The 21634-nt window shown below is 46.5% G+C and overlaps 1 protein-coding gene across 11 annotated transcripts; it reads right to left on the bottom strand.

Annotated features, from left to right (window-relative positions):
- Positions 1-2674: 2674 nt before the first annotated feature.
- NR4A2 (nuclear receptor subfamily 4 group A member 2) lies at positions 2675-20937 on the bottom strand. Of its 11 annotated transcripts, none has more exons than XM_027131080.1 (8): positions 10729-11023; positions 8926-9049; positions 7575-8440; positions 6650-6779; positions 6091-6254; positions 4990-5192; positions 4412-4590; positions 2675-4261 (listed from the first exon to the last, which is right to left on the bottom strand). In XM_027131080.1, exons 3-8 carry the CDS (start codon positions 8436-8438, stop codon positions 4005-4007), a joined length of 1797 nt encoding a protein of 598 aa, XP_026986881.1. In that variant the 5' UTR covers positions 8439-8440; positions 8926-9049; positions 10729-11023; the 3' UTR covers positions 2675-4004. The 11 variants fall into 11 exon arrangements, 9 of the variants coding, with proteins under 9 accessions (XP_026986881.1, XP_026986909.1, XP_026986891.1 ...); XM_027131108.1 differs by having other exon boundaries at positions 7575-8262; XR_003438066.1 differs by having other exon boundaries at positions 2678-4261; positions 4412-4469; positions 10729-10961.
- Between the last annotated feature and the right edge of the window lie 697 nt (positions 20938-21634).

Genomic DNA, 21634 nt, shown 5'->3' with positions numbered 1-21634 from the left:
CTGGCGCGATGGTAATGTATCCTGTACCGGAAAACTCTGTGATCAAAATATTGCAATGAAATAAAACTTTTCCCTCACAGACGTGTTTGTATCTTGGAAGTATTCACTGCCCACGCCTAGGTTTAACATACAATTAGGTAATTGACTATTAGCTTTGAAGCGCAGATAATGCCGAGAGATTCTCATGGCAAAGTGAAATGGAACCTTCAAGCGACATTCTTAAGTTGGCAGGAATATCTGCTTCTCCTTGTCCGGCTCCTTGCACTCTGAGAACCAGTGTCCCATAAGACTTATGACCGGTATTTTTATTGGAGGGGGCATACCAACTCTCTAGGGATGGAGTTGAGCACCAAAATGAAATACACAAGGTAAGGTCGTTGGGTGCCGCTGTCACCGCAGGGTGCTATCAGCTCTCTGGACCAGGCTATCTCTCTCGTTAGAATCAGGACCAGAAATTCAATCTCTCTCTCTCTCTCTCTCTCTCTCTCTCTCTCTCTCTCTCTCTTTCTCTCCGAAAGCGGAAGGTCAGAGCGAGGGCCGCCTGGGTTCTTGGAGACACTGTGGCAGTCGCCTGGACGGTAAAGAAGCGGAGCCCACCAAGTACTGGCGGGAGCGCTGCTCACCCGTGCTTTGTATTAAGGGCAACTCTCCATAAATTCAGGGCGTTCTAAGTAACCACTCGACGTGGGTCTAGACACCGTGAAGACTTAAAATTAGGCCCTCTTTCAGAGCTGAGAAGTGTATGGTCATGTCTTCTGAACAATGATAAAATATTTCCATTGCTGAAACAACACGCAATAACTGAAATTCTTAAGAGGACTTGGGGAGAGGAGGGCTATATGAAGTCCCCATTATAAAGTTTTAATCTATTTCTATAGGAGTTCCATGAAACTTCTGTCTTTTGCAACGCATCGTGTCTGTTGCTTTTCTTGGGCTTTACTCCTAGAAAGACCGGGACCGGAAAAGTCCTCAGCCTTACGGATACCGGAAGCTGCAGGATAGATGCGTGCGAGGCTCTTTCCCCGCGCAACCCGGTGAGCAGCCGGGAGTTGGAAATTGACTCGGCAACTGTGAAGCAGAAAATGGACTAGCCACTTTTCAATTTAGGAATTACAACTAAATATACGCGGAGCCGGTGCAGTCTGCATGCAGGCATGGGAGAGAGTCATCCCTCCCTCCTTTCACCCCAAATTCTCGGGAGGCGCACTACCTGACACCCCATTGGCCTCGGGTGATGCACAGCGGCTTCCTTAAGGGAGAACCTGCAACAGAGTTCGTTTCTGGGTTCAACTCTCGAGGATTCTGAGTCGGAATGTAATTGTCTCGGGGCTGCAGACACCTGGGAGACGACTGCTGACGGCTCTGCAGACTCCCAGCATTTCTAAAGAGCTTTCTCTTTCTCTCTGCTTATTAGTGTTCGGCTTTAGTTGAGCAGAAGTTGTGAAAATAAAAGGAAATGGCAGGCCCCATCTTTTCAAGGAAGCTAGGACATCGGACATTTTGCTTATTATTTAATCTCTTATGCGGCCACACACTTTTGCCCCTGAGTTACCTGTAGAGAAACGCATCTCTTGAAAATAACCTTAAATTACCACGGAGACCTGCCTTATCTCTATTGCCCGACCCGCAAAACATGTCTTTTTTTTTTTTTTTTTTTTTTTTTAAGGAAGAAAAGGCAAAGTAAAAATAACCTGAGAACTCTCCTGGAAATTTACTGTTCTAACTCTGCATTTTAAAAATAATAACACTTTCTGTAAATTTCAATGACCCGGAGGCCAGTTGAAATCCACCAGGGCCAACGAAGAAAACCACCCCCATCCTGCACTTTCTATGAATTCACAGCTGTCCAGAGGCGAAACTGGCTGGACCTCCACCCCGCAAGGACCAGGTCGCTGAGAGGAAGCTGGTACCAGAAGTGGCTTCTACAGTGTTAGTTACTTTCTTTGCTAAAAGTTGGTGCTGGGTGGAATCCTAGAGACTTTGGTATAACTTGTTTGTATCTGACAAGACCCAGGACCTGACAAATGGATATTTTGTCCTTTACCTGAAAAACTTTTAAGACGTAAATATTATTCTAAAACTGCAAATTGAACCTCATCACTATTCACTGAAGGAGGAAAACAAAAAGTTGTAAGAAATGCCTCTACTGTTCTGCTCTATGCCAAAGACCACTGACCCAAGGCCCAAAGGGACCAAAATGCTTGGTTCTTCCTCCAAGATCCTTTACAAGGGGTGGGAGAAATCAGAGATTATATTTAATACACTCCAAATCCATGTTGACTTTCTGAGTCTTAAAAAGATACTTTCTAAACATTGTGCAAGACAAAAACTTGATAGGACTTCGAACCTTGCAAAATTTCAAAAGCTGTTAGGTCTCCTGAACTTCTCTTCTGAAAGCTGCACTGACTGGCAAAGTTATCAGAAGAGTTGAGATATTCTCATCTGATTCTGATAAATGTAGGTTGCCACACTGGAAAATTCCGGTTAAGGAAAAATACTGTACAGAATTCTCTGGATAATGACTTCAATTTCCCAGTTCCTTTTGCCAGAATAGGTCTAAACTGTCAGAAACTCAGATTTTGAATAAGTGACCTATCCCAGATCAATCTCCAACTCTGTCTATTGTATATTGCTGTTTAGTCATCATTGTTCCTAACCCAGAAAGAAGACAAAATTCTGTTCATTTACATAGTTTATTGTTGTAAACATTAAAATTGTCTTTCTCAAAGAAAGAATTTATCAGGAAAAAAAAATCAGCGTCTCTAACTGTCATACACCATAGAAAAAAAGGCAGTGACTCATATCGTGTGCCATACTGGAAATATACAAAGAAAAATACTACAGAATATGGCAATATTAAAATTCTTACTCAAACATAAAATAATATATTAACTGACAATCTTAGACATTAAAACAAAAAACAAAAAAATTCAAAGTGCTCAGTAATTTCCAGGGAGTTATGTATATTATAAGCACTCTGGAAACGGTCAAAAGCTGCTGCATGCAAGTTCTGTTTAGCTTTAGACAACAAAATAATCAAGATATAAACTTTCTTTTATCAACATCAACGGTACATACAACACTTACAAACAAGGAATGTTGGACGGTGTTACAAACACTATGTGTCCCTTTTGTCAGGATTTTCTGATGTGTAATACTTGTGCCCACCTATTTTACAATTGAGAAAATGTTTAAGCTCAGGTAACTACCAATCTTTATAAAATCTAACAGACTACATAGTGTCTGAAATACTATTTATATAATATAGACATTACTGAAGTAGCAAGTGCCTATAACATTTTCAACCTAGAATCAACATGCTTGTCCCTTTTTTGTGGTTATTTCTTTTTTCTTTTTTTTTTTTGCAAACACACTTATCTTTTAGAATTTGTAATATTTATTCATAAATAGGCACAAAATAATTTAAAAAGCCAAACTGCATTGGGTAAATTTACAAGCCTTTGCCTTCTTCAACTCATGCCACCCACGCAACATTTAGTTTTACTATATATTACAGCTTTCTTTACAGCAGAAAACTTTGAAGTCTTTTAAAGGGCAATACTTGTGGGTCCCCTTACAATGTGGGTGTGTGTGTATGTGTCTATGTGTATTACATTTGTCTTAACTGCAACAACCAAACATGGCCAAATGTTTTCCGTCATACATTAAGAAGCTTCCTTCTGAACAATAAAATGATTTTTAAACTGATAATAAAAAGTTTATACCACTGTATTGTGTGTAGTCCGTGTTCTAAATCCAGGATGCCCCGGAGCCAAAATGCCCTTTCAGGTTCTGCCTGCAGGTTAGGAAATAGTAACAGTTTTTGCTTTTGTTGTTGTTTGTTTGTTTGTTTTCTTTAGAGATCAAGGGCCAAGGTGTATGGAAGGGGTGGGGGCCGGCTAGAGCTGAGGCAGCTCAGGGGTATCTCTGTGCCCTTGTGACTTGCCCCCTCTGGACAGTTTTAGGTTTCTTTCCAGTTTCTTTGAAGTGCATGGAAGGAGGTCTTAGAAAGGTAAAGTGTCCAGGAAAAGTTTGTCAATTATTGCTGGTGGTGGTACCAAATCTTCCAGTTTCAGGTAGAAAATGCGCTGTAGCCCCTGCGTGCAAAGCGTACGGAGTTCTGGAAGCTTCCCCAACAGTTTGGACAAATAGTTGGGGCGGTTCAAGCCCCCATTATTGAAAGTCACATGGTCTTTGAGACAATTTACAATCTTGTTTTGCAGCTCCTCCACTCTCTTGGGTTCCTTGAGACCGTGTCTCTCTGCAGAAAACACAACCAGAAACAAAAGAGGAATGCACCGAGCAGTTAGCTAGCTGACAGGACCAGGGAGGGTCGGCAGGCAGCAAGGGAAAACCGGGACGAATCCCACTGGGCAGTTCTGGAGAAGTGCCCTGTGCCTGTGGTACTGACCTGTGACCATAGCCAGGGCAGCAATGCAGGAGAAGGCAGAAATGTCGATGTTCATATTCTGCAAGTTGGAGGAGAATTCAACAATGGAATCAATCCATTCCCCAAAGCCACGAACGCATTGCAACCTGTGCAAGACCACCCCATTGCAAAAGATGAGTTTACCCTCCACTGGGTTGGACCTGCAATTAATACCAAAGAGAGGGGGAGGGGGAGAAAAAGAGAGAGAGAGAAAAGCTAAACAACTAATTACTTGAAGAGCAATAAATGAGGGATTTAAGAGGCACCTAATTACCAAAGAGTTAATAAAACGTAGGCCAGTGGACCTTGAAAGGGTTTAATTTCATAACAATCAAGAATGCCCCCTATCCCACCTCCATTCCATTCATCTAAGGCTTCTGCCCTCACTCCTTCCCTTCTCTTCCTTTTATCTACTCTCCTTTCCTTCCTTTCCCCCTCATTTATTTCCCGTTCTGTTCTCCTCTCTTTCCCCCTTTTCTTTCCCTCTTCCTCTTTCTTTTCCTTTCTTGATTCCTCTCTTCCTCCATTCCCAGCCTTCCTGGATCGCCCTCTCCATTTACCTGTATGCTAATCTCAGCACAAATAGTTCTAGGAAAGCCGACTCGAAAAGCAGGTCCTGGTCGGCTTTGGGCAGGTCAGCGAAGCCGGGGATCTTCTCCGCCCAGCCCCTGATGATCTCCATGGAGCCAGTCAGGAGATCATAGAATTGCTGGATATGCTGGGTGTCATCTCCACTCATCTGATAGTCAGGGTTCGCCTGGAACTGGAATTTCATTTTAAAAAGCACTTAATGAGGTTCTCTAAAATATATAACCCGTGAAATTGCTAACCTCGTTTCTAGTAGGGGAGCCAGGTTTTTATAACAATTAAACCTCTCTCTGACCAGTAAGGAAATTAGATGTTCCGGGGCAATTAATTCAATTAGGGATGGTGCTATGAGGTCGCTGCTTTAAATATGTAAATTACCATTTCCATACAGACTAAATACGGTGCCAACCAGCCCTGGGAAACGTTCCCTCTTATCTCCACAAAACAATTGACACGTTAGTATTCATGCCAGTCCCAGAGTGGGTCTCGAGCAGAGACGCCCTTTGCAAATCTCAATAAAATTGCAGTGGCTTCTAGGTTTGCTTCTAGGTTTGCCTGGCACACTTCCTCCATTTAAAGCGCACACATTTCTCATGGCTGGGGTAAAAGAGGAATCTGACCACTTGATTTCCCCGCCCACTGCCATTCCTTATACCCCCTTCTCTTCCCCTTCCCTGACCCGGGAGGAGGCATCCCTCACCCTGACAGCACCAGAGAGAATGAGGATTAAATCATCTCCATGGAGGACTGGTGATAGAACCCAAGCGGGGGCTTTTCCACTGCCTCTGGTTTAGGCATCAGAGGCACTGGTGTGTGTGTGTGTGTGTGCTGGGAAGGGGCCTCACAGAGGTTTGACCACTGTGGCCTACCCTCTCTTCCTTCCTCTGCCCTGTCCTCACGTCTGCAGCCCTAGCAACGCCATCTGTCTTCTGTGGCCCTGCCCAGAGCTGTGAAGCCACAGCCTCGCATGCTTCCTTTATCCCTTGGGCCTGGGGGTTAGTGATGGGTGTGGGGAAGGGGTCCTGCCCATCTGTCAGTTGTCCGAAGGATCCCCCCCCGCGCCAGCTTCTTACCCTGGAATAGTCCAGGCTGGTCATAGCCGGGTTGGAGTCGACATGGGCCCTGACGAGGGCACTGATCAGACTCACCGGGGGCGAGGGGGGAGAGGGCTCCTGTGGGCTCTTCGGTTTCGAAGGTAAACGACCTCTCCGGCCTTTTAAACTGTCTGTGCGAACCACTGCAAAGGAATCGCCGGGTGAGGGCAAGCAAGATCCAGCTGCTGCCTGGGCCCCTCCCCGGGGGAAGGCCGCAGCCGCGGGGCGCCCGGCGGGGCGGGGCAGCGCCCCACCGCTTGTAAAGCCTTATACTGACAAGAAGCGTAAAAAGGGGGGGGGTTGTTTCATGTCGTCTTCCCAATGGGTCGTATAGTTAAAGGTGGGAAGGGCCTGGCGGCTTTCTCTAGGGCAGGATGGGCTAGCAGGCAGCTGCCGAGTCGTAGAGGCCAGAGGCCGGTGCGGGGGAAGCAGGAGACCTCCCCCAGCCCCCGCCCCGGCTCTGGGAAGTGGGTTTGGGGCAGGAGCAGAAGCTTCCCAAAGAGGCAGACTGGGGAGTGGGCTGCTGGCCCCAACCTACCTTCTTTCACCATCCCAACAGCCAGGCACTTCTGAAATCTGCAGTACTGACAGCGATTCCGGCGCCGCTTGTCCACTGGGCAGTTTTTATTTGCTAAACACACGTATTTCGCGTTTTTTTGCACCGTGCGCTGCAAAAGGAGACAATACAGGCCGGAAAAAAAAATTTTTTTTTCTCTTGAAAATCCAACACAATTCAGGGAATCCAGACACAATTTCTGAACGGCCGGGATCCACACACCCTCCCCATAAACAAACACATACACAACTCCTTTTTATTTTTTTCTTTTTCCTTTTCTTTCTCTCTCTTCTCTTTTTCCTCCCCCAGGGCATTTAACAGAAGAAAATTGATAGCGTTAACATTTGAGCTAACCTTGCCGCTCCTTGCTGTGTTTTATATGCCAAGAGAAGAAGGAGACGCTCAGTAAATACAAATCCGTGGGCATTCATATTATTTACATTCCTTAGAGACCTTCTCTATTTAAAATGATAAGATTATTCAATCAGGATGGCGAAATAAAGAGATCACTTAATTTGACCATAGGGAATTCTGTTCCACTTGGTTAGCTCAGACACGGTTCTCTGTCCTAACCAATTTCAATCTGAACAGAGAAGACAGCTCCTAGCACATGCAAATGACCCTCTTCCAACTCAGCTCCGGCAACTTCGGGCGGGGGCTCGCCGGGTCGGCTGCGTGCGGGGGATGCGACCCCGGGTCTCCCGGTCTTCCTACTTCCCTTTCCAAGGCACCCAGAAGCCTCCACCGCAGCCCAGGGGCGGCTGCAGGGCAGCCCCCGTGGACCCCGGGAGTCGGACGGTCAGGGGCCAGTTGGCGCCGGGCGCCTGCACCCCGGTGGAACCAGCACTCTGAGGCTCCGGGCACTAGGGGGCCCCTACCTGCCTCCTCCGCCCCCGTCCTGGCTCACCTTAAAGAACCCTTTGCAGCCCTCACAGGTGCGCACGCCGTAGTGCTGGCAGGCCGCGTTGTCGCCGCACACGGCGCACAGCCCCTCGTTGGAAGGGGAGCCCCGCGACGGCGGCGAGGGCACCTGCGTGTCGAGCAGCTGCGACGCGTGACCGATCTGCAGGCCGGGGAAGCCCATGGACGCGGGCTTTCGGATGGGGTTGGGCACAGCGAAGGTCTGCCCGTCCACCACGTGGTGGCTGCTCGCCGGCTCCGGGTTCATGGGGACGTGCAGGGGCCCGTCGAAGCGCATCTGGCAGCTAGACACGGGGGTGCCGGGGGGCGACTGCTTAAAGGAGAAGAGGGAGAGGCGGGAGACCGGCGTTTTCCTCTGCTCAATCATGTGCGTGGTGGCCACGTAGTTCTGGTGGAAGTTGTGGAGGGAGCCTGGGTCGTCCCACATGGGGCTGTGCTGCACCTGGAAGCCCGGGGTGGTGGGCGTCGGGGGAGAGGAGGGCTTGTAGTAAACCGACCCGGAGTGCGGCATCATCTCCTCGGACTGGGGGGGCAGGTGGCTGTGTTGCTGGTAGTTGTGCATCTGAATGTCTTCTACCTTAATGGAGGACTGCTGTCCGGACAGGGGCATTTGGTACAAGCAAGGTGGCTTGACGTCGTAGCCTGTGCTGTAGTTGTCCATAAAGGTACTGAAGCTGGGGAGAGAAGTGGTGGCAGTGATTTCAGTGTTGGTGAGGTCCATGCTAAACTTGACAAACTCTGGAGTTAAGAAATCGGAGCTGTATTCTCCCGAAGAGTGGTAACTGTAGCTCTGAGAAGCGGGGCTGGCTCCTTGAGGCGAGGACCCATACTGCGCCTGAACACAAGGCATGGCTGGAAATGAAACAGGGTAATATACACTCAGCCTGGTCAACTGAACACTTTCTCCCGGGCTCGGGTACACCTGGAGCTACACCGGCAGCCCGCGGCGGTCAGAGAGCACGTAGGGGCGCGAGAGGAAGGGCGGAGAGTGCGAATACTGAGGAGCGAAACAGTGCAGGACAAGGAAAGACTGATCCAATAAAGACCCAGAACTAGAAAGCTATTACAGTCTCCATTCCCGGATATTTCCAGCGCCTCCCCCTCCGCCCCCTTTCATGGGTAATCCCTCTTCAATGAGCCTTTCCTCTGAAGCTCGGGTTCAGCAAGCTCAATCCAGAAATCAAGTTGAATTGCACAATGAGAAACTTGTTCCCGAAGGCGATGGGTCGGGGGAAAAACTTAAGTTACAGGGTTTGCTGGGAAAGATCGCATTGCCCTGTTTCTTGATGTTTACGGAACTCGGGGGAGGGAAAGAAAAAAAATGAAGTTGCACTAACCTTCAGCTGAGTTACAGGCGTTTTCGAGAAAATTAAAGGTGGACAGTGTCGTAATTCAATGAAGGACAAAGTTTCCAAGATTTTTAGAAAAGCAGTGGAGAGCCCAGCCTGGCAGTTCTCCTCCCTGAAATAAAGACACAGGAAGCCTTAGGGTGACTTTCCGGACAGATCTGCCTGGGCATCTGTATCACCAGGCAGGCCCTTCTTGATTGTTTAATTGGAAATTAGTGTGTAGCCTTTATCAAACACCATTTAAAATGAATGTCTAAAAGAGATGGCTGGAAACAACAGAAAATTTCACCCATTGACTGTGTCGATCCTTGCAGAGAATACCTCTGAAGAAGGAAAGGTATTCCATGTACTTATTTATGATGAAATAAGTTGGCCCCTTTACTGGGCATTTAGGGGCAGTGCAAGGGGAGTGTCATTTCCATGTTAGTTTAATTCAAAACTAAATTAGAAGAAACTGGGGTTTAATAAAATACAGCATAGGAACCTTCTCTTGAATTTTTTTTTTTCCTGTGGTGAAACTGGCTTTTCATCTAGGAAGCAGGGAAGGAAGTATAAGTCAAGAATATAAAATGTGAAAACAATCTCTTCCTTCACCCCCTAGGAGTTACAAAATGTTAGCAGGGCCCAGGTAGCCCTGAAGGCAATCTTAATGGCAGCATCTGGATTTCCTAAGAGCTTTTGACGGAGCACTGGGTTTGGAGATCCAGGTGAATGGGCATTCACTTCTCCAAGAAATTTGTCTTTCATCTTTAATGGCCAAGAGGTGGAAACAGGGGACCCTATTTTTTCAGAAGCATCTTAGTCAGTTGCAGGGAGAGGGAAATGCTGCATATCCAATAGTGGCACCGGTGTTAGAAGCACCTCTCAACATAGCAAGCTGAGCACCTTTCCTATCCAGCCTTCCACAATCTGCCCTCTTGCTGGAACAAGGCATTCTTGTGTCCTAGTGCTTTTCAGATCTTCCCACTTGGAAGGCATTCTAGAGCATAGACGACTTTATTACTAATGAAAAAGAAAGCCAAACATCCAATTCTGTTCTCCTCCCCCACCCCCCTTCATAATCTTGCTTCATGGAGGAGGGAGGGTAACCAGAAAAAGTAAAGAAAGGAGACTCTTGACCCTCACAGCCCTTGACAGATATGCCTGTGCTGGATATTAACCCTCTGGTAACTTCGCAGCTTCATAACTACTCTAAATAGTCTGTCCCTCTGTCTCTGCCTCTCTGACAAACTCACTAACACAAGCGCGGCACATGTCAAAACCAGAAATTTCAAGCAACTTAGTAACAGGTCACTCTACCAACCGCCCCTCCTCACTCAACAATACCCAAGAGACACGGGCACGCTGGCCAGCCGCGGTGATACAGTTCCCAAGCAACACATAAACTGAAGAACTTTCACTCTCCCTGTCACTTTGTGGGCAGCGTCCAGGTCCCTCGTATACACAGGACTTGGAGTCTACGTGTCCAAAGACCACAATCAATTCCGCACCAAGAGCAAACTTTGCGCACATTTCCGCGTGTTAAGTCCGCAGCTCCCGAAACTGTGCAAGCCTCCCTTTCACGTCCACCAATGAGGAGCCTGGAAGCCTCTGTTGGGTGGCAAAGCAGGAGTTCCGACAAATGCCCTCTGTAGCTGCGCACACCTACTCCCCATCCTCCGGCCCCACTCGCGCTCCGCGCCTTCGGCGCCCACCTCCAGAGAACCTGCACCACACAAGCGGGAAGAAGAGACGTGCAAAAACAGAAAGAAGGATAAAAGAACGCGAGCTGTACGGGCTGCACCTACTCACTTAGGAGTTCTCCGTGTCTCTCTTCATTCATTCAACTCGGCCAAAGTGTAGTTCCCTTCGGGAGTCGGGGTGGCAGGGTCGGGGAGGGGTGGGCGAGAGGGGCGAAGGGAACGGAGGCGCCGAGAGCGGGGAGGGAGCAGGGGAAGGCGGCGGCTGGGCAGGCGAGCGGGACCGCGGAGCCTAGCGCGAGCCACCGGGCGGACTGGCCCTGGCCGCCAATGTGCCTTTGTTTATGTGGCTCGCGCTGCCGCTGCCAACATTCACCTAAAGTCTCCGCGCGTCAGCGCGCGTCAGCGGCCTGCCGCCCAATCGCCGAGCCGCCGCGCTCCCCAGACTCCTGGCCGGCGCTCGCTTTGGTATATTTCCGACCTGACGTCACGAGCAGGGCCGATTTTAAGGTGGGAACCGTTCAGGGTTCACCTTGGTAGCCAGCGAGGTTTTTTTTTTTTTTTCCCTTTTCCGAAAGAGGTGTGACCTCTCCACTCAGGTCTGCGCAGCCCACAGAGCCTCGACATCTCCCCTCCCCTCCCCCCAACCCCCCACCACCCCACCCCCGGCTAATCCCCGCGCCGCCGAAGGGGTCCGGCAGCTCACAGGTGGGGGAGGGTGCAACAAAAGCCCGAGCGGGAGGGGACCCAGGCGTGGGCCAGGTAGCCAGCACCTGGAATCGCACGAGACGGGGCGTGCCTGGCAGCACGCTAACCTCGCCCACCCACAATTGCCACCCCCGTTAGCGGAAGCGAGTACAGATGTCCCATGACACGAGACGCTCGGAGGGCTCAGGCAATTGGGGTGGGATTTCCCTTGTCCAGTGCACCCCCCTTTTCTCTTTTTTCCTGTCCCCGGCCTTCTCTTCTAGCATATTCTCCCCCTCTCTCTCTCTCATACACACACACACACACACACACACACACACACACACACTCCAAGGTGGAAGAGAGTAGGTATGGCCTATTTTCTATGTTCCCTTCTTTCCTTGCAGTGCTCACGTGCGAGGGAAGACGTGGTGCGTGGGGAGGGAAGCGGAAAGGAGAGGGTAGCCAGTGACCCAGCCCTTCAGGGACCCCAAAAGTCAAAGTGAGGCGTCACCCACTTTCCTTTCTCAGACAATGCAGCCGAGCGCCGGGCAACAGGTGTGTTCTGCAGAAAGGTGCCCCAGCCTCACCTTTTACCAACTCTCATACTTTGACACTCCTGGGTGCCCATCAACTCGTGTCTTTCCACAAGTTTTAGGGAAATAAATCTACCCTCCTCTGAAGCACAAGGGCTCTCGAAGCTTCAATCTGAGAGCCAAGAGGGAAAGACTAAGCATGGGGGAAGCGGCGGGGAGAGGGGGGCGTCTAGATCTCTGCGAGGCGTACGGTGTGTGCGTTCAGCCTTCCCAGGAGTGGGGCCCGGCGGGCGACCGGAGCTCGCCGCACCCCTGCAGCCGCCCCAGCCGCCCCAGCCGCCGCAGACTCCGCTTCGCAAGTCAATCCACCTCCAAGCTGAGGGCGCAAGGCGCTTTCTAGCAAAGAAACGCCGCTTCTCCCGGGAGCAAGCCCCCTTCCGGGTTCCTGGGCTAGAGCTGGACGGGCCTCGGGGCTTCTCCCATGGGGCTGGAGAGTTAACGGGGGAGGGAGGGTTCGGAGGTGTCCCCCTCCTCCGCCCAAGAAGACTTCCAGCCGCCCCTCCCTCTCGGCGTAGCTCGCTTCCAGGCTCGGGGCCCCTTTGCACACCCACATCCTGGTGTTCCCAGTACAGGCGGGCCGAAATCGCCGTGGAGCTCTCCGCCTTACGGTGCCACTCAGCTCTAATCTGCACCCCAGCCTTTGCCCTCTCCCGCCGCCTCCTGCTCCCCGGCGGCTGGAGAGGCGTTGCCATCAGGTGCCCCGAGGCTGCCCCGAGAAGCTGCAGGCTCTTCTGCACCGCATCCTCGGGAAAACCTACGTGACCACCTTAAGTTTCCCCCAGATGTTGCGACTGCCGCTGCTGCTGCTGCTGCAGCCACCGCGGCGGCTCAGCGGTGCCCTAGCGGGCGCGAGAAAAAATAAAACCAGGAAGTGTGTGTGAGAGCGCGCGCGCGTGTGCGTGCGTGTGTGTGTGTGTGTGTGTGTGTGTGTGTGTGTGGTGGGTGGGGGGGGGGGGAATGTTGCGGTGGCGGGTGAAGGTGTGTAAGTAGGGGGATGAGAGGAGGAGGGCGAAGAATAGCTTATTAGCATGAGCTGTGTAGCGTCAGCGCCCTGTGGGCAGAAACGATTCCACGCGAACGAAAGGGAAAAAGTGAGAGTTTGGAGAGCAGGGGAGAAGGAAAGCGGTGGGGGTGGCGGTGACGCAGGGGCTCAGGCATTGACGCACCCGCCGGGCTGGGCCCAAAATAGCAGCAGCTCTAGCTCGGTGGCGCCCTCCCGGGTTCCCTTCCCCTTCCACAAGGGAGCAGGACGCGCGGCCTCGGGGAGCTTTCCTTGATCCCAGGGGTGGGCCAGGCTCCCAGCAGCTATTTTCAGGCCGTCGGAAATTCAAGCGCAGCCATGCTGGGGTGGCAGTTATTGTTTTTTAATATATTCCTCGGAAGGCGGGGGCCAGGAGAACTTTAAGGTTGTAACCATCCTTCTCCAAACACCAATACTCAGATCTAAGTAGGTACATTCCCTCCACATGCTCCTCCTCCCTTAAACCATTTAAAAAAACACTTGGCTTTAGCCTGGGTTGAGTCTGCGGGCAATTTGAAAATTCTCTCCTAGTAAGTGGGAAAATGTGCTGGAGTCCTTAAAGTGAGCTCCAAGGAAGACAAACATTGTAATGTGATGGGTTATTCTATAACAGCAACCTGTCGAGTCTGGCTTCTTGATAACAGAGCCTTTACTCAAGTCTTAAGGCACCCAAGATCGAGACGCAGTTTTCACAGCAGCTTATTATAACAATTATTAGTAACCGGAAATGGATTGAATAAATACAACATCAAAATGAGAAAAAAAGGTGGCTTTTTTTGCCTTCTAGAAGTAGCTGATAACATTCTACAATCCGTATGAATTTTCTCTTTCCTCAAATTCCTATTCTAGCTCCTAGGAAGTGTGTCTTCTTAGGAAGACACACCGGATGCAAGGCGGATAAACTCACTTAAAGACATTATTGGGTAAGCTATTTCTTGGGTTGGTACTTTTGGTAGGGCTCAGATGTGCTCGGGGTGGAAAGGATCCAGCAGACATTAGAAAGTGTAAAGAATGACCTCGCTCAAAGCTCCAGACTCCTGTGTCCCCACCAGATTCTGATGGAACAGTCTCAGTAGAAGGGCCAATGTCTGTAATTCACTGATCCTGTCAGTAGGGGGCCTGACTCCACAACGTTCAGGAAGATACATCACACACACACACACACACACACACACACACACACACAGGCACATACACACACACACAACTAGCTATTTACTACTTAGGCCAAGCCCCAGGAGAGCTTGCTGCAGGCCAAAATATTCATATTCTGCTGGAATTCATAAATAACTACAAATCTTTGATTCTCTTCTGTATTTCTCAAAAAGGGAAACAGTTTTAACACTGGAATTAGGTTCACAACAGATTTTCTTTATTTCCTCCTGTCCATGTTTAACTCATTGTTAGCTCACAGGGAGAAAAAAAAAGTCAAAATGGTAATAAAATCTTTCATTTTATCACCAAGCAGTTCAAATTTGGCATTTAGTTTGGAAAAATGAAAACATGTTTTAAAATCCTATGATTACATGTTTAAATAAATTATAGTTTAGAAGAGGATTCCTGTGGGTGTATTTGCTAGTACATAAGAGAATGCTTTTGTGAATAGAGGTTTAATTACACATATAATGGAATCAAAATGTAGAATTGAACAACCTTTTAGAAAATGTTCAAATGATGCTCTAGGCTAAAAGAAACTGAAATTCTGCATTTATATGACTGCAATCCTGCAAGATTCTTGAACATAAATAGATTCTTGAATATAAACTATTTTATAACTCGATTAAAATGACAATAATGTTTCTTTCAGGGCCCAGAATCTGATATAACTTTAAATTATTGCCATGTATAAATACATAAAGTTACCCCAAATGAAGGTCGGTGTTCTTAACAATTTACAATAAATGGGAATAAAATTGATCCTATCCATAAGTCGGTCCTTCTTTTGAAACCAACTAAAACAAATTACAAAATTATTATTTCTATCAATATACAGTATTAGATGACCTCAGAAAAAGCATATAGGAAAATAATGTTACTATGTTATCTTTTATGATATTAGCCAATATTAAGCAGAACATATTTGTACATATATGGAAAAAATATTTTCATAAAAAAACAGTGTAAATAATGCATACTCACATCTAAACCAAAGTATTTACTTTATGCAAGCCTAGGCTGATTATACTTAATAAAATTGAGATTTTGGTATAATTTAGAAAGCAAACATGGATTTAATTCCATAGGATTTTGTATCTTAATGCATGGGAAAGGGGTCTTTAGGGATTTATTTTACTATTCTCCCAAAATGTACTCAGAGTAGCTCTTAGCTCTTACAATTCAAATGTAGTAAACAGATATACCTGTTATGCTATAAGAATCAAGGTAACTTGAAGACATTTCACAATAATATTAATTAATGGAACCTATGTTAAGCATAAAATGAGACATATTTTAAGTTATATTTGGACAATTTTCATGGCATTTGTTGCCATTCAGCAGGAAGTTTTACATTAGTGATAGAAGAAAGAAATTTTCACTTTGAAAAAAACTCAGTTTCTGAAAATACAAAATCATTTTTTAATATGGACGGTTTTTGGTTATTTGCTTTGCCATTTCACTTGCATTAATAAGATATTAATCAACCAATCATTTCTTCCTCTTTTATGAGATGCCTAGAGAATAAGTCAAATACTCAGCTGGTAATTCACATTTTGGGTAGTTGTGGCTTTTGCTCAGTTTTACCCAGCCCATTTTTCACTCCAAACCACTTAATGCAAAGACTTTAAAAATTGTTTCTTGCTTTGATACAGTACTCAGTTCTAGAAATGTGGAAAGATGTGCAGAAGAAAACAGCACTGTTTTTTTCTAGAAGCATCTACTTATAAATTAAAATTCTAAAACTGAACATATGGTAAAACCTCATGCCACTCAAAAAGTATTTTGCATAATAAAAATCCTTCATCTTTTCTCTAACTCTTGACTCTCAGTAACTATCTCCTAAATATTTACTTTAAATTAACCACTTAAAATTTTCTTTTTGTTGTTGTGGTAAAAGACACATAACATAAAATTTACCATCTTACATTTGTAAGTGTACAGTTCAGTGATGTTATATACAGTCATGCTGTTGTGCACCAATCATCACCATCCACCCCCATAACTCTTCATCTTATAAAACTCTAACTCTATAACCATTAAACAATAACTCTCCATTCTCCCCTCCTCCCAGCCCCTGGCAATCACCAATATTTTCTTATGTAAAAATTCTTCTTGATTAAGCAAGGAAGGGTTACTTTGGTTTTAGATTTCCTTGCTGATTTCACTAAACATGGGAGTCATTAAAATGTACAGAGTCCTGAAAGACACTTTAAAGATTCTGAAAATAAGTTGCTATATGCTAAGAATATATTGCGGACACTTGGAATTCTAGAAGTAGCTGATAACGTTAGTAACCACCACAGTATTACACAGGATTTTCTTTTAGTAGATAAAGTACATACACTTTGCAACAGTTTTCATATGTATATCATAGTTGGTTAGTTTTTGTTTTACCTTTAATTATAAAATAACCATTTTTTATTTTTTTCCTCAGACTAACTGGCGTATAGGAACTTCTCAATTTAATAAAAAATGAAGACATGTTATTGATATATTATGACAGACATATATGCCCTTTTTTATCATAATTCTGCAATTATCAAGCCTACAATTTTAACACTACAAAAGTAACTTATAGCAAGGACCCTTATAGTGATAAGTAATAAATCTAATTACCATATCCTTTGAATAGATGTAATATAAATTTCATCACTCACTTAAAAGTTCTAAAGTTAACAGCATAAACTTGAAGTTGAGTAATTAAGTAATCCTTATATAGACACTTATTAAAGTATTTATACATATTATCTTAAATCTACATCTATCATTTTGCCAATTAAAATTAGGACTTTAATTGCAATTAAGTAATTTAATTGCCAATTGAACAGCAAAATTGCTAAGTGACTAATTTTAATGCCTATTTTAATTACCAATCATGACTGGGGAGGGAGCTAATCAAGTTACATCAAGCAGTACCAGAGTAATGATGTGAAGAAAAAAAAAAGCAGAACAAACATTCAAGGCTACATGCTTTAAAAAAAGAAACATAAATTAAATAAATGCAAACACAATCTTATAAATGTATAAAAATACTGTATTTCAATATCTGAATACAGAACATGAAATAGAGCAAGATTAATTAAAGAAGCCTCTGTCCATCTTCAAAGTAAGGAACACCAAATCAAAATTTTATGTGTTATTTACGTGGCCACCACACTAACCCAGGTGAAAACAAAGCTGCATATAGTCGAGAATAAAAGATTGTTTCCTGCTTGGCTGGTTAAATATTTACAGATTGACAGGTTTTTTAAAAACATGTTTAAATGAAAGGCTACACAAGAGAGAAACAAGTTTCCAATGCAGCAACGTGGTTTTAAGTTTGAAAAGCAAACAGGGCCAGTGCAGTGGGACTATATACTCTCTCCTGATGGCTCTCCTCCCCACACTCACTCACTCAAATGAAGTGTACCATTAGAGGTCTCATGCCTACCCATAACTTGTCCTATATTACCTTGAGAAAGGCATAAATCTGTCCTATCTTAAATATTTTAAAATACATTCATAGGTTAAAAAAAAATAGAAAGCATCTAGGGTTACATCACAATTAAAATTACTTAGAGCATGGGCAATATACCTTGTCCTAATAGTATTTCTTAATTTTCAATGAAAATATACCTTCCGGCTCAAGATTAAGACTGTAAACACCAGCAGGCAACCAAAAACTCTGGTGAAAATCTTGACCAATACAAACACATTTTCAAAAGTTTTCACATTCAAACAAATTCTCAGATCAGCAATATGGAAGGGCCATATTGAAAGAGGGAGGTGAAGTTGGGAGCTCAAAAAACAGGAAGTGATTCCCTGGTAGACAATAACAATACCACTACTTTCCAGCTATAGGGATCGCCTTGGCAGCCGGCCACCTCATCTAGAGTAACAATGGACAACCATGAAATCTTTGTTTAAAATAAGTCATGATGCAAGATACATATCTTATTTTTGCTACTATATATGTATACCAAATATACATAGTTTTTGTCTACAAATGGGCCTGAAATTATTCACCATGTATGTAATACAACTTCAGAAAAAGCAAATATTGCTGCTTAGGATTTTATGTACTAATGGACTTGAATTCTGAAATAAAGCACAGCAGGACTTTCAGCCTGGCTTTTGAAGAACATGTTAATAATCATGGGGCTTGACAGAAGCCTGCAATATCTGCTCATGACAATAACAGCTTTATAAGGCGAGTTCTGTGTGACTGGTTAAAGGACACACTCACTGTCTATTCAGAAGTCATGGAGATGGAGTCATTATTGACAACCTCACTACTGATCAAGGTTAAAACCCATTGAATGCCGACGCTACAGAGAGAAATACAACCTCAGCCGTTAAAAGATTACCAAAAAGAGTCTCCAGTAAGGGTTGCCATAACTCAGATATATCTTATTTTGTTCTGTATAAAATTTTCTGCTATTTATGTACACAAAAGATCTTATATTATTTGATAATCATTATCAAAATTATTGCCCTAACTCAAGCACTAGGTAACAAATCATCAAAAGAGTTACAAAAAGAGGAAAAAAAGGAGAAATATTATCTTGTAATTTAAAAATGAATATGAAACTTGCATGACTGAAAATATGTATATTTTCAGACTATGTCTATTTTGTGTATTTCGCTAGTTTATCAGTTCACATGAATTAATGTGGTTCACATATTGTTGGATGCAAAATCTTTTAAAAGATAGTATGTCTATAGCTTTTAGATATCCCTTAATAGGTAAAAGTTTAAAAACAAAGTTATCGTAAATTATTTTACTTTTTTTTTACCCTTATTTCTTTTTTTTCAGTGTTGCCTCTCCTCATTAGTGAAGGAAAAAGGAGGGATACAGTAAAAGACAACCACGTTTATAATCTGAAATTAGAGCCAATCAATTAAATATTTTATTAATCACCAGGATATTTTTTTAGAAGACCTGTGAAATATTACAGAATCATTCCACTAGGATCTAACAGTAACCTCAGTATGCTGTCACTGACATTTTGGGGGGGAAAAAAACAAACGATCAGTATTACCACATCCAGGATTCAAGTCAAAGTATACACATAGTTGAGGGCGTGGAGGCGGGGAGGGAAGGGTATAGAAACTAGTTTACTAAGGAGGTCCTTCTTATCTTTCTTATATTTCATATTTCTAACTACTTTTCCATAAGTTACTTTCCTAAGTTTAAGAATGACTGAAGTATAAAAAAGCAGAATTTCAAATAGTTAATAAATGGCTTTAGGAGTTACATTGAAACGACTCACAGAATACATAATTTTCTTAGGAGTCCTTTAATTTTCTGATTCAGAAAGTACGGTGGTCCTAAAGACTGCTCTTAAGTACCTAGCTCTGGAAATCATATTTTCCATTTCTCCATACCCTCATCGATTAGTATTTGGTCAGCTGATTGGCAGTTGCCAAGACAACAGTTTTGCTAAACTTTATAAACTTTATCAGCCAGAGGTGGGGGGGAGGGGGGCAAGACAGAAACGGATTTTACAGCCAGAATGGTGTGACAGAGCCCCTCAAACTACAAATAGACGTTACGAAATCTGAAACGTAGCTCTGTAGTTCAATTTATACCACAGAAACTGTGAGATGCTACCTTCCTGTTGTTATAACGTATCAGGTCAAGGGATATAAATTGTACCAGGTAATTCATTTTGCCGTTCAGAGAGCCATTAAGTTCCTCCCAGAATATACGTGATTGATACCCCTGGAGGTGAAAGGCTAAAGGAACCATATGGCAACATGTTGCATTCCGTATGCTATCTGCCCATCCGTGCTTAAGCTGCCATTAGCAACATCTGTACCTAACTGAAATCCAGCTGCGCCGACGCCGGCTGACGGAATTGTACTTGGGGGGGAAATCTAGCTTAGCGCCATTAACTTGAGACTTAGAGTCTATGTACCAGGACGGATGGAAGCTTTCACAATTAGACGAGACGACACAAATGCTTTATTAAAGTTTAATTTTGAACTCCCAATTAGCGAAACTGCATTACAAATCGACTGCAATTTCCTAGAAGGCACAGCAAGTTCTCTGCCTGCCTGCCACGTGCGAGAGGCTCCGGAGCCAGCTTCCCCAGCTACCGGCTGCAGAAAGGGGACGGTTCAGAGCTGCTCTCCGCATCCCAGGAAGTCCCTAAAATCCTCGCCAGCCCCTCCTTCCGCGGGGCGGGGGCGGGCGAGGACCAAACCCGCGGCGAGGGGGCGGGGGGAGGACTCAGATGTCCCGGGCGTTGGGAGGGAAGCAAGGGGTGGGAGTGGGCGGGGGAGGGGCGACGGGGGGGGGCCTACGCGGAGGGGGGGGCCTGCGCGGAGGGGGCGGGGGTCCTCTAGTATCCGGGCCTCTCCGGAGGAGCCTCAGCTAGTCACGCAGAAGTTTCTCTTTCGCTCTTCGCGCTACACACCCAGGTTGGCTTCCTGCGGGCAGGCCAGGGGTCCGGAGAGCGGGGGAGGAGACAGGAGACCCGGAAGAGCTGCCCGGCGTCCACACCCACCCCAGGTCCCCTCCCCCGACCCCAAACAAAGCCCCCACTCCAGGTCCAGGATACGTTACCTGCCTGGCGCTCCCGGCCCCTCGGTCACCGCGTCCCCCGCTGGGCGCGCCTTGGGCGGGTCCCGCTCCCCGGGACGCACAAAGTGGTCGCCCCCGGCCGGCTAAATCCCACTCTCTCGTCATGTTGGGGGCCAAGAAGGGGGAGCGGGGGAGGTGGAAGCGGAGGTTGGGGCAAGGAGAACTGACTGATAAAATTTTTTAAAAAAAGGAAAGAAAAAAGCAGCAGCCGGCGGGGCCCGGCCAGGGGCAGAAGAGGCCGGTTACGTTTCGGGGGTCTCGGGCGAGAGGGAGGGGTGGTGGGGGAGCGGCCGCCCGCCCCCCTCCCCCCGGTCCCCAGCGGCGACGGCAGCTGCACACACAGAAGCCCATTGTCGCCGGCGCCCGGCGTGCAGCCCCGCGGACTCGGCCCCGCGGCCAAGCGCGTCAGCGGCCCCGTCAGCCAGGCCGGGCTCCGTGACGCGCGCGCAGCCCGCGCTATAAATAACCAGCCGCCGGGCGGTTCGGGCGGCTTTCCAGTGACGCCGGGGCGAGGCGCGGGAGGAGGAGGGCGAAAGGAAACAATGAAACCGCCCGCCGCCCTCCTCCCCGGCCGCCCTGGGAGCTTCTCGCCGCGCTCCCCTGTCCCCGCCCCGGCCCGCCCTGCCCGGAGCAGAGCGCGCGTGTGGGAAGGACCTCGCAGAGCCTGCGTCCCCCGAGCCCGCCAGGAGACTCGGGGGTTGGGACCCATCGCTCTCCCCCGGGGCGGGAGGGCTGCTGCTTACACACCGGGGAACGGGCCGGGGGAGGGAACTTGGCGGCGAGTTTAGCGAATGGGTCGCTGTGTTACTTACTCCCAGACTGATTTAAACAACTTGATGCTTGCTCCGACGCTTTCCCACACCCATTCTAATACAGGTCGGGTGTGTTTGTGGCAGTAAACGCTCACTTCAAAACAAAACACAACACTTCCCTCTTAAACGTTCTGATCTAGCGTATTTTAAAGTATATGCCTGTGTTTGCATCTCAT

This window comes from Aethalodelphis obliquidens, unplaced genomic scaffold, assembly GCF_003676395.1.
Source record: "Aethalodelphis obliquidens isolate GAN/ISIS:26980383/991018 unplaced genomic scaffold, ASM367639v1 scaffold2, whole genome shotgun sequence".
Classification (NCBI taxonomy): domain Eukaryota; kingdom Metazoa; phylum Chordata; class Mammalia; order Artiodactyla; family Delphinidae; genus Aethalodelphis; species Aethalodelphis obliquidens.
The sequence above is the reverse complement of the archived record's forward strand: the minus strand, read 5'-3'. Positions and strand labels throughout refer to the sequence as shown.